General features: G+C 38.7%; 3 protein-coding genes across 4 annotated transcripts in view; all 3 read right to left on the minus strand.

The window, feature by feature from the left end:
* LOC112146632 (cytosolic 5'-nucleotidase 3) overlaps positions 1-1,377 on the minus strand; it is a 6,625-nt gene extending 5,248 nt beyond the window's left edge. The window contains exons 1-4 of one of the 2 annotated variants that reach the window (XM_024272542.2): positions 1,091-1,377; positions 698-796; positions 554-623; positions 304-350 (exon numbers count right to left, since the gene is read on the minus strand). In XM_024272542.2, coding sequence (XP_024128310.1) covers positions 304-350; positions 554-623; positions 698-796; positions 1,091-1,093 — 219 coding nt within the window. In that variant the 5' untranslated portion in view covers positions 1,094-1,377. Of the gene's footprint in view, positions 1-303; positions 351-553; positions 624-697; positions 797-899; positions 1,025-1,090 lie in introns of those variants that run through there. The other variant, XM_024272541.2, reaches the window with a different exon arrangement.
* Positions 1,378-2,035: 658 nt separating this feature from the next.
* On the minus strand, positions 2,036-6,676 carry LOC112146751 (kelch-like protein 11; the record flags this gene model as incomplete). The annotated part of the gene is given in 2 exon segments (XM_024272730.2): positions 2,036-4,703; positions 6,258-6,676. Coding segments are annotated over 2 exon segments (2,004 nt in total), but the record flags the coding sequence as incomplete, so codon positions are not given.
* A 1,876-nt stretch (positions 6,677-8,552) lies between these two features.
* aclya (ATP citrate lyase a) overlaps positions 8,553-13,657 on the minus strand; it is a gene marked incomplete in the record, with an annotated part of 37,411 nt that continues 32,306 nt past the window's right edge. Inside the window, 10 exon segments of the mRNA XM_036213176.1 lie at positions 8,553-9,215; positions 9,284-9,360; positions 9,428-9,510; positions 9,600-9,713; positions 10,882-11,025; positions 11,098-11,248; positions 11,317-11,471; positions 12,754-12,847; positions 12,927-13,054; positions 13,128-13,238. Of these exon segments, the coding sequence (XP_036069069.1) occupies positions 9,121-9,215; positions 9,284-9,360; positions 9,428-9,510; positions 9,600-9,713; positions 10,882-11,025; positions 11,098-11,248; positions 11,317-11,471; positions 12,754-12,847; positions 12,927-13,054; positions 13,128-13,238 (1,152 nt within the window).

Below are 13,657 nucleotides of genomic sequence, written 5' to 3' on the forward strand. Positions count from 1 at the left end.
TCAAAAGTTTGAAACTAAATCATAATCACAAATCCTCTCGTAACTGAATAAACAGACAGAAACAAGTCTTGATAAAGTCTGAGTTCACGTCAATTGAAATGCAGAGTCTCTTGCTTATCGAATAGAGATATCAAAATAATGCATTTAAACCTTTTTAGATATCTTTTGCATTATAGGAACCCAACAGTTTTTGAAATATCCAACAATATCTTGAAAAAATATTGTTATTGTGCGTTCTGTTGTTTTGTCACATGTAGAATAATCTGTTTTTAACCTGTTTTTGTCCAAAATTATTGTCCTTACCTGCTGTTTGCAGTCTTCAGAGATGACTTTGCTGTTGTCAAGAATATCTAACAAAAAAAACAATAAATAAATTGAATTAAGAAGTCAAAAGATAGTTTTTACATTTAGGTGTGATTTTTGGGGTAAATCTATTTGTAACCCTTGTGGTTTTAGACTAAAGTACTGTTGTAAATCTCTTTGAACAGAAGTTATTTAAATGTAATGTAGCCATCATGTATCCTCCATCAGAGACGTGTGGATCCGTACTTACTGTGACAGGTGGGACACCTTTTCCCGTTGTGTGAGAACCTCGTTAAGGTCATGTCAAAATCTGAAATCACCTGAAGAAGAACACAAAACAAAATCACTTTCTGTTCCGTTGGAATGACCGCACGTTTCTGGTGTTACACCGAACCTGCAGGGTGTTAGAACCAGCCTTCACCATGGACTGCAGGATGTCTTTTACCCGCTGAGGGTCTTTCATACACACCGAGGGGTTGGACAGCTCCGGGATCTGCAGAAAACACACCGTCAAAAGAGTAGAGTAGAACATAACAATAATGTTAAAACAAATAAAATAAAATTCTGAAATCACAAATTCAATAGTTAAAATGTACATTTTCTATGCCTCGCATCGTAAACGTCATCGGCTACAGTTTAAATCAAGTTTTGTTTAGCTAACAGACACAAGCTAGCTGCAGTTTCACTATGACGTCAGCGCTTTAGTGAGCCGGTACATCATTTAAACCTTAATAAATTCACCCCTAAAAATCTCGACGTTTGTAAAAAGTTGTGTGCATGCTATTACCATGTTTAAAGATAAAATTCTAGGCCGATACGTTCCGATTATTTAAGTAAAAGGCGGCGTCAGGTGTCATCAGCCGTCTCTGACGAACTCCCGGTACAACGACACTGCCGCATTCCCTGACTTTCAAAAGGGTCGGAATTTTAAATACCGACAATTCATTAATAAAACTAAAAAGTTAATTTAACTTTTTTTGTATAAGATATTTAATATTATACGTATTAAAAACTAAAATATTAGAAAATGATTCAATTATTGGTCTAAAGGGGTCTTTAATGCGTGGAAATTGTTTTTTTTTCTTTTTCGTAACGAAATTGTGAATGGTCCTGAAGGCAACAGTTCTTTTTTTCTAACTGAAGGTGGGAAGGTAAAAAGTTTCCCCCCGAAGCAATGGCTCCAACACAAAGGTTCCTACAAGCCTTTTAAACGAGGAAACAAATGTGACGATAATTATAATTTAATAATAATAAACTAGTCTAAAACTGAAAATTAACACCTGTATTTGTCAAAATAGTGTAAGAAAATTTTGAAATTATTTTTTTTATTCTGATACAATATTCTATATACCAACATAACACTATTTAATGTATTAGGAAATGTAATATATCAATTGTACCGTAGAATACATACAGTATAATAAAAATATAACTACATTTTTACTTAATCCATTTAGAATTAAATTTCATACCTGATTTTTACATTAAGACTAATATATGAAAAATTATTTAAAATCTTAGGGACATTAAACAGTTTAATATAATCATTTTATATACAATTTCTATACATAAGAAATATGGAAATGTGTTTTATGTACATTGAATATAACTTACTTATGTGTAGTAAATTCTTATTATTTGTGCTCTTAAGTCTTATTTTTCAGTTTTTTTATGTTTCTAACAGACAGTTGACTTAACGTTTTAACCAATCAACCAAAGTAAGACGACACGGTTTTACAAAAACGGCTTTAATTGCAGGTGATGACATTAGCATTTATTACATCCAGCATAAAGACACAATGTCAGACATGCAAAGCTAATACATAGCTTATTATTGTTAATATTTGCAGTGCTATTTACGTTGGTCATAAAGTCGAAATGAATATCATTTCTCCGCTCCGTAACCACAGATATGCAGTCGAGCTCTGCAGACATAAACTTCTGAATGTCAGTCAAAAACACATTCGTATCACAGTCTCTCCATCTACAAGTCTCTTTGGTGAACGAGATGAGACGAAGAACATCGACATCGAGCCATGTGCAATTAAACAGGGTTTTAGAAGACATTTAATGCAGGAAACGTCACACCAGCTCAAAGGTCGAATCTTACCCAGCAATTTAAAAAATATATTTTCCGAAATACAATCACTTAGTCTGATATGACACGAATGAAATACGCAAAGTCGACAACTTTGCTCTTACAATTAGATCCCAAAAAGTGCTGTTTTCAGGGAAGCTTTTGCCATTTAATAGGAGAAAAACAACAGTGCAAACAATGTAAATAACAACCTGAAGGAATGGAAATGCAACGTTAAGAAGCCCAGAAGAGTGCAGGAAAAAACGGAATGATCTGGGAATACTGTAGTTAATGAAACAGTAGTCTGGAATTCAAGGAATAAATGTCAAATGGAACATTTCTAAATCATTTCACTACTTCTGAAACTCCAAGAAGCATCTTAGGATGACGCTGAAATGAATGACTGTACACTGAATGATTGTTTCATCCTTTTCTTTTAGTCCTAATGTGATTTAGGCAAGTAAGACTTCTCTTAGGCATGAGGAGATTGTCACAGTGTTACTATGGAATGATGGGACTTTGATAAGAATAAGTAAGTGAAAGTCACATTTTCTTCCAAACAATAAAGGAATGTCAGATATCAACATACATGTACACATATACAGATTTATACTATTTATGTACAATTAGTTAAGCAGCATCAGATGAGAATATTCAGTGTAACACTCTTATTCACATGTTTACATCCGTCTTAGCGCTCCACCTGTTAAGACTTTTCACACAAAAGTTTCGCCCCGTTCAGCATTCTATCTGCGACTGGAGCTGCCGGCGCAGTGTGAGCGTGCGGCGGTGCAGCTGCTGCATCTGCTGCATGCGATCGCGCTGGCGGGCCAGGTTCTGGGGCATGGGGTAGCGCTGGCAGCCGTACAGGAAGCGGTAGGGGATGCGGACGTGGCAGGCGGTGGCCCGGCAGCGCGGCTGGGGCATCGGCGGCAGCAGCATCCAGCGCTTCCTCTCGGCGCAGTAGCGGTACGCCTCCTTGCGGTACTGCTTGTCCACGTCGTCGCTGTTCTTCCAGCCTCCGATGATGAAGACGTCCTCGTCGAAGTGGCAGATGGCGGCGCCCTCGATGCTGGTGACCTCGGGCGGCAGGCTCTCCAAGATCTCGTCGGAGATCCGCGCGCTGATCTTCTGCCGCGCCACTTCGTCCCGTACGGAGTAGCTTTTCGGACAACAGGACGCCGTGTGGTAGAAGTTAGTGGAAGCGACGGCCATTTGGAAAATGCAGTAGTTGTCAATCAGCGGTAAAGAGTCGACGTCCTGCCACTGGCGACTCTCCGTGTCGTAGCGAGTGGTCACTGTCTTCAATCCGTCCTCGTTATCTGTGTCCACGGGCGTGCGCGCCGTCACATAAACGTAGCGGTCCTCCACGCTGATAGCCTTCACGTCTCGCAGGATTTTGGGGGCGGATTCCAGATTGTGCCACTTGTCCTGCTCCGGCTCGTACACGCTGACGTCTTTGAAGCCCGGGCTGAAGTTTCCGTGTCCGCCGATGCTGTACAAAATGTCCTTGATGCAGGTCAAGCCGAACGAGTGCTTGCGTGTCGTCAGGTTGCTAACTTGCTCCCAAGTGTTGCGATTGGGGTTGTAGCGCTCCACCGTCTTGGCAAAGCCCGGCTCCATGGAACCGGCGACGTAGACGTGCGACTCTGTGGTGGCGATGGCGTGACCGTCCAGGTGGTTGTGGATGTGAGGAAGGTTGACCCATCGGTCCTCGTAGATGAAGTAACCCACGCACTCGCTCAGATAGTCTCCGCCCTCCGAGACTCCACCGACGACCATGATGACGTCCATGTTTTGGCCGAAGCGAGGCTGAAAGGACGCCATGTGGGAAGACCAGAACTCCAGATCAGCCGACTTGAGGTTCTCGAAGCGAATGGCGTGCCCCTCCACAGCCGCCGATACCAACTGAAGGCAGGCTTCGTTGGCGGCCACCAGGCGTTCGGTTTTCACCACTCTGGTCAGGTAGGTGGGTTTGATCTGGGGCAGCCGGAGGAGGCGGAACAGTTCTTCAAAATAGCGGCTTCGCTCCTCCGGGTTCTTCTGCACCCACTTGACCACCGCCTCAAACAGCATCTCCTCCGAATCCACCGTGATCTCCGCGTCCGAGAGCCAGTCGCGGACCAGGTGGAAGGGCAGGGTGTAGAACTCCTCATCCTGGATGACCTTGTGGAAGTTGCGGCGGATCATGTCGGCGGCTCGCAGGGCCAGCTGGTCCAGCGTGTACATGTGGGCGAGGCTGTGCACGGCCACGCAGTTGGTCAGGCTCAGCTTCTTCTTGAGGAACTCGCCACAGAAATCTTTCAGCTGCACCAGGAGAAACCTAAAACACGATCAGAACAGAATCAAAAAATGAATAAAACAGCATTTTATTTTTGCAAACAGATTACAACAATACAAAAATGAAAGGTGTGATTAAATTAAATATTTGTGGGGTGTGAAACTCAATCGAACGAGAGGACAAAATCCAAAACACACCTTAGGTTGCAGGACGAACAGGATAAGCATTTATTGAATACACTAAAACTATATTTTTAAAATTGTAATTAAATGTGTCAAAGTCAAGGCCCGGGGGCCGTATTCGGCCCTCCGGGTCATTCTATCCGGCCCGTCAAATCATTTTATTGTATTGTTATTAATCTTGTGCTCATTTCTAACTTTTATAATTTTGACAAAATATAGTTTTATGGGGAGTAAAATATTGAAAATTATTTAATGTTTAATTTGATTTATTCTTGAATATTTTTTTCTTTTTATTATTCATAATTATGTTAAAAAGTTAGAGTTTTAAAGTTCTATAAATTGGCATTCTGCTAACTTTTTGGACTATATTGGCATCTACTAAGATTTTTTAGGCTATTCTGGATTTTTGCTAATATTTCAGCTAAATGCTAACTGTTTTGGCAACTTTTTCACTGTTTAGCTATTTTTTCAGCTACATGCTAGCTTTTATGGCTAACCTAGGGTTTTTTGGTTGTTTTTTAGGCTAATTTTCATTTAGCTAATATTTTAACTGGCTATTAGCTTCAGCATTTTCAGCTATCAGCACTAGCATCTTCAGCTTAAAGCATTCACACTAGCATTGTTGTAGGTAATGCTAATTATCTAGTTCATAATTATGTTAAAAAGGTACAGTTTTAACGTTTTAAAAATTAAGTTTTAGTGTTCAATAAATGTTTATCCTGTTCGGCCTGCGACTTAAATTATGTTGTGGATTTTGGCCCCTTGTCTTGTGCGAATGAGTTTGACTCTCCTGCTGATAGCTGAAGATGCTGAAATTGATAGTTAAAAACGCTAAAGTTGATAGTTGAAAATGCTTGAGTTGAGAGCTGAAAACCCTAAAGCTGATGGCCAGATAAAATATTAGCTATATGCCAAAATTATCTTAAAAAACAAAAAAAAAGCTTACTTTTAAAACAGCTAGCATGTAGCTGAAAAATAGCTAAACTTAATAATGTCCTAAAAAAAATGAAAAAAGCCTAAATTAGTCAAAACAGCTAGCATGTAGAATAAATAAGAGCTAAAATCCAAACAGCCCAAAAATCTTAGTAAATGCCAAAATATTACAAAAAGGTATCAAAATGCCCATTTAAAAAACTAAAATCAAAACTTTTTAATATAATGACGAAAAATAAAAAAAGGCATGAATATTATTCCAGGATAAAGCAACTTAAACATTAAATAATTTACAAAATTTTAATCTCCATAAACATATATTTTGTCAAAATTATAAAAGTTAAAAATAAACAATATTAAAGATAAAATTGGGCCATTCATAACAATAACATAAATGATCTGGAGGGTTCAGATCCGGCCCCCGGGCCTTGACTTTTACACATCTATACAATTAAAAAAATAATAATAATAAAATGCATACCTATCTGCTAGCTCCAGGACTTCGTGCACATTGCAGGTGCTCACTCGTATTTCTCCCGTGTACATGTACTGGATGACGCTCTCCACCGTTTCGGGGTCCGGCCCCAGCTCGGAGCTCCACTCCTTCATCTCCACCCGTCCGGACAGCGACTCTGAGAACTGTCCACCCAGCAGCGGCGTGAAGTAGTCGGTAGCCGCCGCCAGCACCGACCTGTGGGCCGAAAACTCGCAGCTCTGTACGTTCCCCGTGGCGGCTCCGCTGCTGAAGGCCAGCGTCACGTCGCAGAACAAACCCTGCTTCCTCTGGTCGTTCTGCCGCCGTGACAGCTCCGAGCAGTGGGAGGAGGACGTGAAGTCCTCGGCCTCTTCCGCGTCTCCGTCTCCAGCTAGCGCGCTGGGAGTACCGCTGCCTCCCCCGCCGCTGCTCCTGGCGGAGTCCTCCGGGTTGGGGGCTGCCGCGGCCATTCTACTGCCGGGGCCGAAGCGGAGCAGAGGAGGGAAATGAAGCAAACTAGCAAAGGGGATGAGGCGACATACGCAGCCGCACATACATGGACTTCAGGCGGACGGTGACAGCGAAGCGGTTTGTGTTTGTGACGTCACATCCGGCATTTGAATCGGACCTTCCCGAAAATATTGTCCATTTAAAATAAATATTGTTAAATATTCTATCAAAAAAAAGTTGTAAGTACATAATCTTAAGTGTAACTTTTGTGGTGTTCATTTGATAAAGAATAAGATCAGCAGAAGCGCATCTGACATGCGCAGTTTGAAGCAACTATTTGATGTCCGTGAACGACCATAGACTGTAAAAATTAAATTAATTTATATAATTTATAAATAATATATATAATTAAATTATTTTATATACAGTCTATGTGAACGACACATCACTTTGAGGTTCGAGTGTGAGGCGTTTGCGTGCCGGTGAACAGTCCGTACATTTGAAACACCTGATACATTCAATATCTAACGTGCTCTTGTGCTCATTTTAACAAGAAAAACTGAAAGGCATCCCTTTAAAATGCACCTTAAAATATAAAAAATTGATAAACACATACGATAAAACAGATTTTTTTTTTGTATATAATTACTGCAGCAAGTAAAATATTTATATAATACCTGTATTAAGATTTCTTTATTTATTGGCCACAGTGACACAAATAAAACCATAAAACAAAACTTTACTACATATAGTTTTATTATATTTGACATATTTTAGCAATTTTTGATATATATCAAGTCAGTCCAGAGGTAAATTCAGTTAATATTAGGATGGATACAGACAATAAACACAGAAAGACACAAACAATTTACACTGTTAATTGTATAAGCAAAGTTATTTTAATTCCAAAAAGAAAAAAGGATCAATGACAAAGCTGAAATCAATACTTAAAAATCTACTTTTGTGGGGAATTCTTTTTTGTGTCAAAATAACCACAAAAAGTAAATAAATTAACAATATATTTATTTTGTGAATACTTGGTAAGGAATCACATTATAGTGACCCTATGTTTTCATATTTTATTTTAATTTTCAAAAAATGAGTTTAGCTAATATTTTAGCAACATGCTAACGTTTTGGGATAGTTTGTTATCTACTGTTTTTTAAGGCTAATTTAGAGTTTAGCTTCTATTTTAGCAACAGGCTAACGTTTTTGACTAATTTATTTACTGAGAAATTTGAAGCTAGTTTAGAGTTTAGCTAGTTAAGCAACATGCTAGCTTTTTTGGCTAATTTGTTATCTAATTGGGGTTTTTAATGCTAATTTAGGGTTTAGCCAATATTTTAGTGAACGTTTTTGGCTAATTTTTTTTGTTCTGTCTACTGGGGTTTTTTAGGCTAATTTAGAGTTTACTTTCTATTTTAGCAAGAGGATAACATTTTTGACTGATTTAGTCTACTGTGGAATTAAGACTATTTTATAGTTTAGCTAGTATTTAAGCAACAAGCTAGCTCTTTTGGCTAATTTGGAATCTACTAAGGTTTTTTGGGGATAATTTGGAGTTCAGCTCATATTTAAGCAACAACCTAGATATGTTTTGCAAAATTGGCATGTATTAGGGATTTTTAAGCATTTTAATTCAAAATTTTCAACGCTCTTTTTATATTTCTTTAACAAAATTTTCAGTGTTTTAGTAAATTTAACATTTTGCAAATAACTTTTGCATTTTCCCTTCCGCAATTAAAATAAATTGTGTCACCATTTTCATCAAAAAGCTTGAGCATTTTCAGAAACTACTTTCCACAAAAACCATTCACACTATAACAGGTAATGCAACTCTTCAAGTTAATATATTTTTTTTGTTCCATGTTTTATTTTGAGCACATACTTCCATGTGTTTATACCGGCTAAAAGAGGATGACTTCTGAGTACAACACTAGCAGCAGCATGACTCACAAAGCAGAAAGACAAAGCTCACAGTATCATTTTAGTTTTGGCACTGCTTTGAACACACTGTAAAAGAATCTTAGACATTCACTTATATTATTGTCTCTGATACATGTAATAAAATAAGACTTCTCTACAGTACTGCATGTTCTGATTTCCAAATGGCACAAGGAAGAGCGCTGCACAGACACAGCAGTCTGTGAAAAAGACACACATGCTTGGATATTATGGTGACTTTACATTTAAGGCGACAAATCACAACACAAACATCTGGAGAGCTGGTTTTTCTATGACAAACATAATCCAGTTTTACCAACATCCACACAGATGCAGCACTGACAGGATTTTACGGTTTCTTACAGTTTTTTCTTAGTGCAATTGTAAGTTATATTAATTCTAACATTTTTAAGATGTAGAGGAAATCAACAGCGAGGCCAGAGGGACCGGTGAATGCCCTGGATGATGAAGATCACTACATGGACATGTGCTCTGGAAGCACATAGGAGATGTCGTCCCACGGGTGACGGTACAGACCCTGCTTCAGCCTCTTCTGGTCCAGGTAGTGCCCTTAAAAGACACAATAGAAGTGTTGGGCTTTTGTGCAGATGTTACCATAGCAACGGAAAGCAGCTTACCAATGAACCCCATGCTGCGCCCCAAAACAAAGATTCCATTTAAAGCACCGATGTCTACAAACTCGTCCGCTTCATCCCTGCAAAAAGAAAAAGAACATTGGTTGTTCGGAAAAATAAAACAAGGTACATGAGTTGAAAACAAACCTTGTAAATCCGCCACAAGTTCTGAGCAGGTCCACGAAGGCAACACCAATGAAACCATCTACATTCAGGATCAGGTTTGGCTTCTAGTTGAAACACAGAGAAAAAAGATCACATAGTAAAAGTTAGTTGATGATTGTTAAAGGGGAAAAAAACACAGTGGATGAACTCCTACTTTAGAAGTGGTGATCTTTTCCACTTCCAGAGCGTAGTCCAGCAGCTGGCAGGAGGGGAAATTCTGCTTCACAAAGTCCTTCAAGATCTGGACTCTCATGTCAGGATTATTAATCTGAGAAAACAGAAAAAGTCTTATTTTTCTGCTGAGAAAATGTGTATACATTTATTAAATCCATATTTTAGAGCTAAAAGTAAGGCTAGCTATTTGTAATGTTTACTTTGGTTCATATTTTATAGAAATGTTCAACTTTGTTGTGTTTTCTAGTTTAATCTTTGGTTTTATACCCAAACTACACAAAGTTTCTCACAGAATTGAGCTCCACAAATGCAGACGAAGGAGTCAAACTACAGATAACGCTCAAGGTTTAGGGAAAAAAGAATGAGCCTTGTGTGTAACCACGGTGATATTTGAGTCTGTGTGTGACCAAATCTGTATTTATGAAACTATATAGATTGTTTGCGACTTCTAGTTCAAGTATAACTCAAAATTAGATACGTTTTTGACTCAAATTTTATTGAAATCTGTCTTGAAACTGAGTAGAAACCAACAATATTTCTTTAGTCTTCTGTGGATAGTTCTTTATTAAAATATTTTTGCTTTTTGTTCCTAAAAATATGCAAGTTCTATACCTGAATATACCCCTCTCCCCCCAAAAAAAGTTTCATGTTAAAGATGAAATGTAAACTTCTAGCAATTAATTTTTCATATATTTATTTTATCCCTAGAACCCTTTTGCTTTAAGTTACTTTATCACTTTTGCCGGGTAATTTTTACCCAATAAAAAGTATTTTTCATAAAAAATAGATCAAGATTTGAAAACAGTTTTTTTTTATTTCAAACTGTGCTTTATGCAACAAAGTGGGAAAAAAGCATAGAAAGATCCTGCTTGAAAATGACTAAAAAAAGTGGGAATTTGAGAAGAAAAAAAATCCTAAAAAAATCAAAAACAATACTGCACACTTGGCCTTTGGTCCACTCATTCCTGAGACTTTACCCAGGGACCCATGACACTCAAAGTTAAAATAATGTAAATACTTGTAATGTAAAAACAGTTTCAATCTGGGGTTGTGATTTTACGAAACTTTTAAAATTAGGGACCAACACACTGAATGAAGCACTTTCAGACGCACACGAAATAAAATAAAATAAAAGATCGGTTTTATCTAAAAACTACAAATAAATAACATATTATCTCTTTATTTGATAGAATCTCAGTCACAGGATGTAAAAAAAAGTGTATTTAAACAGTTTTATTACACTGCACGGCACTACGACTCACCGACTTGACTCTGTGCCCGATTCCCATGATCAACTTGCCGTCCTTCTTCATCTTATTGACGAACTCCATGGCCAGCATCCCGCTGTCAAAAGCCTTACTGAACTGCTTCGCCGCAGCATCCAGAGCGCCCCCAAAGCGGTCCCCCTGACACACAAACTCAAAATAAGAAGTGTGGCTTCACCAGACTCCTGAACGAGTGCGGGCACAGGAGCTTACAATAGTGAGGAGGCCTGAAGTCAGGCTGGAGATGAGGTCCTTGCCGGCTCGAGCGCAGACAATAGTGTTGTGAGCGCCAGAGACTGCAGGGCCGTGATCTGCCGTCACCATCAGACACATCTCTATGAACTGGCAGGCGTACCGCGGTAACCTGCAGCGGGGTTCAGTGTAAGCCCTCGTCTGTCAGGAGAAGTTAGTGGATAACAACAAGATTCTGACCTCCGCTGGAACCAGAGCAGCCCCAGGGTTCCTCCAAGACCCATTTCTGTCTTGAAGACCTCGGTGATGGGCATGCCGGCGTAGAGGAGCTCCTGACCCCTCTCATCACAGATGCTGGTCATGAAGGAGGCCGGTTTACGGATCAGACCCAGCTCCTGTGTGACCGACAGGCGCAGAAACTCATTTACTAAGGAAGTATATGAGGCGTATCAGGATACGATCTATCCCATAGTACCCCAAAACTGTTAAAGAGACAATATATTGACATTCTAAAGAGTAGGACTTAAAAAAAACACTTTTCCCATTAACAAAATGATCTAAAACACATTTTATTTAAAGGGGTCCTACCATGAAAATTCTACTTTTTGAGGTTTTAAATGTGTTTTACTGTTCATTCCTCACTATAAAGACTCCTGGTCAGTTTTACTAAAGGAAGATACAGTATATCGTATATGCATCCATCTTTGATGAAGTTTGGATTATTTTCGTGGGAGAAATACAGACATGGTGCCACAGAATCCACGATGACGTCATGGAGCGGACTGCCGCCGCACTCAGCGGCAGGCGGAGCTTCAGGAATCGAGCCGTTTTACTTCTGGGTATGAACAAATACACAAAATATAACTAATATTTCATAAATAATTCATTTTTTAGTGGTCAAAAGGAAATATATGATCTTATATATAGATATAGTTCACTCTGATTGACTTAAAAAAATCATGGTAGGGCCCCTTTAATAAAAAATGCTAATGACTGAATAAATAAGAGATTAGTAAGTTTTGTTATTTTTAACATGTCAAACAATCTAAAATTCTGTAGAAATGTTCTTTAAATTTGTGTTTTTAATTGTTAGTCAATCAAAAAAAGCCTCTTAAGTTTTTAAATTTTGGTAAATTACACTAAAGTGATTAAAGTTTTGAACAAAAGTGGTTTAAATTGACAGATAATTATTTAGAGTTGTGTGTTTTCAATAAAAAGTTGAGGTTATTCTAAATGCTTTGAGTTTTTTTTATAGATAATTATACTAAAATATTGTTTATTTTTTAGATTAAAAGGAAAAAAAACACAAAAATCCTAATGAATAAAATATCAGGCTTGACTGTCTTGCAGCAGGACGACCTTTGGGTTTTATTTTGAAAGGAACCTGTGTGTGCTGCTGTCTAAAGTAAAATAAGTTACAACTGTTATATATAGAAACATATGTTGTAATTCAGTTATTGTAATGTATAAAAACTAAATTTATAAATAAAGTGAGTTGGAGCAAAAAACATATTTTTGGCACAAATGGAACTCCGTACAGCCCAGCCTCAGCCAGACTCTGTCTTCAGTGTCCATTAGGGACCCCTGTTGTAAAGTACAAATCTCGTCATTCAAAAACAAACTGGTGCAAAGATCCTCTCCGTTCTAGGAGACAATGGAAGAAAACTGAATCCTCACCCGAGCCCAGGAGTAATCCATCGGCACGGTGGGAGGAGGCACCTCTTCTGCTGGCTGAATAACTCCTTTGGCAACAAGATCATCATACACATTTCTGAAAGAAAGTTTAAAATCAAGTAAAACTAAACCAGACGAGTGAATAAAAGGAGTAAAAGCAGAGAAAGTGTTCTGACTTGATGACGTCTCCCAGCTCGTCGAAGCTCTTGGGTACAAAAGCGCCAGCTTCTTTCAGGGCTTTGTTCTTAGCGACGGCGGTCTCAGACGCCTGGTTGGCGCACGCTCCGGCGTGACCAAACTGGACCTGATAGTTCAAAACAGCCATCCGTAAACCTCACTTATTCTGTCCTCTGAGCACAGAAACCGTCTGCTCTTACCTCTGAGGAAAACATGGTGGCACAAGTGCCGATACACCAGCTCACCACTGGCTTGGTGACTCTTCCCTGTTTGATAGCCTCACAGATCTTATATTCTTCTGTGCCGCCGATCTGACAAAAAAAAGACATAAAGCTTTAGTCACAACAGGTTGTCTGCGGGCAACAAATGGGCAAACCAGGGGGCCCACATCAAAATATCAAGGAACCCAAAGAATGATCACCATTTTTTTTACGGGTATGTTGCATGTGAAAGGTCGTAGTGAACACTTAAACAACACGCAAGTTTGCTGAATTTGGCCGTTGAAGATGCTAGTGCTGATAGCTGAAGATGCTGAAAATGATAGCTAAAAATCCTGAAGCTGATAGCCAGCTAAAATATTAGCTAAATGCTAAATTAGCCTAAAAAATTAAAAAAAACGGTTAGACGAAACATCTAGTATGTTGCTGAAGCATTACCTAAATGGCAAATTAGCCTTAAAAGCTATTAAAAAAAAACAAATGAGCCAAAATAGCTATCATGTAGCTAAAAT

Source organism: Oryzias melastigma, linkage group LG8 (assembly GCF_002922805.2).
Source record: "Oryzias melastigma strain HK-1 linkage group LG8, ASM292280v2, whole genome shotgun sequence".
In the NCBI taxonomy this organism is placed as follows: Eukaryota; Metazoa; Chordata; class Actinopteri; order Beloniformes; family Adrianichthyidae; genus Oryzias; species Oryzias melastigma.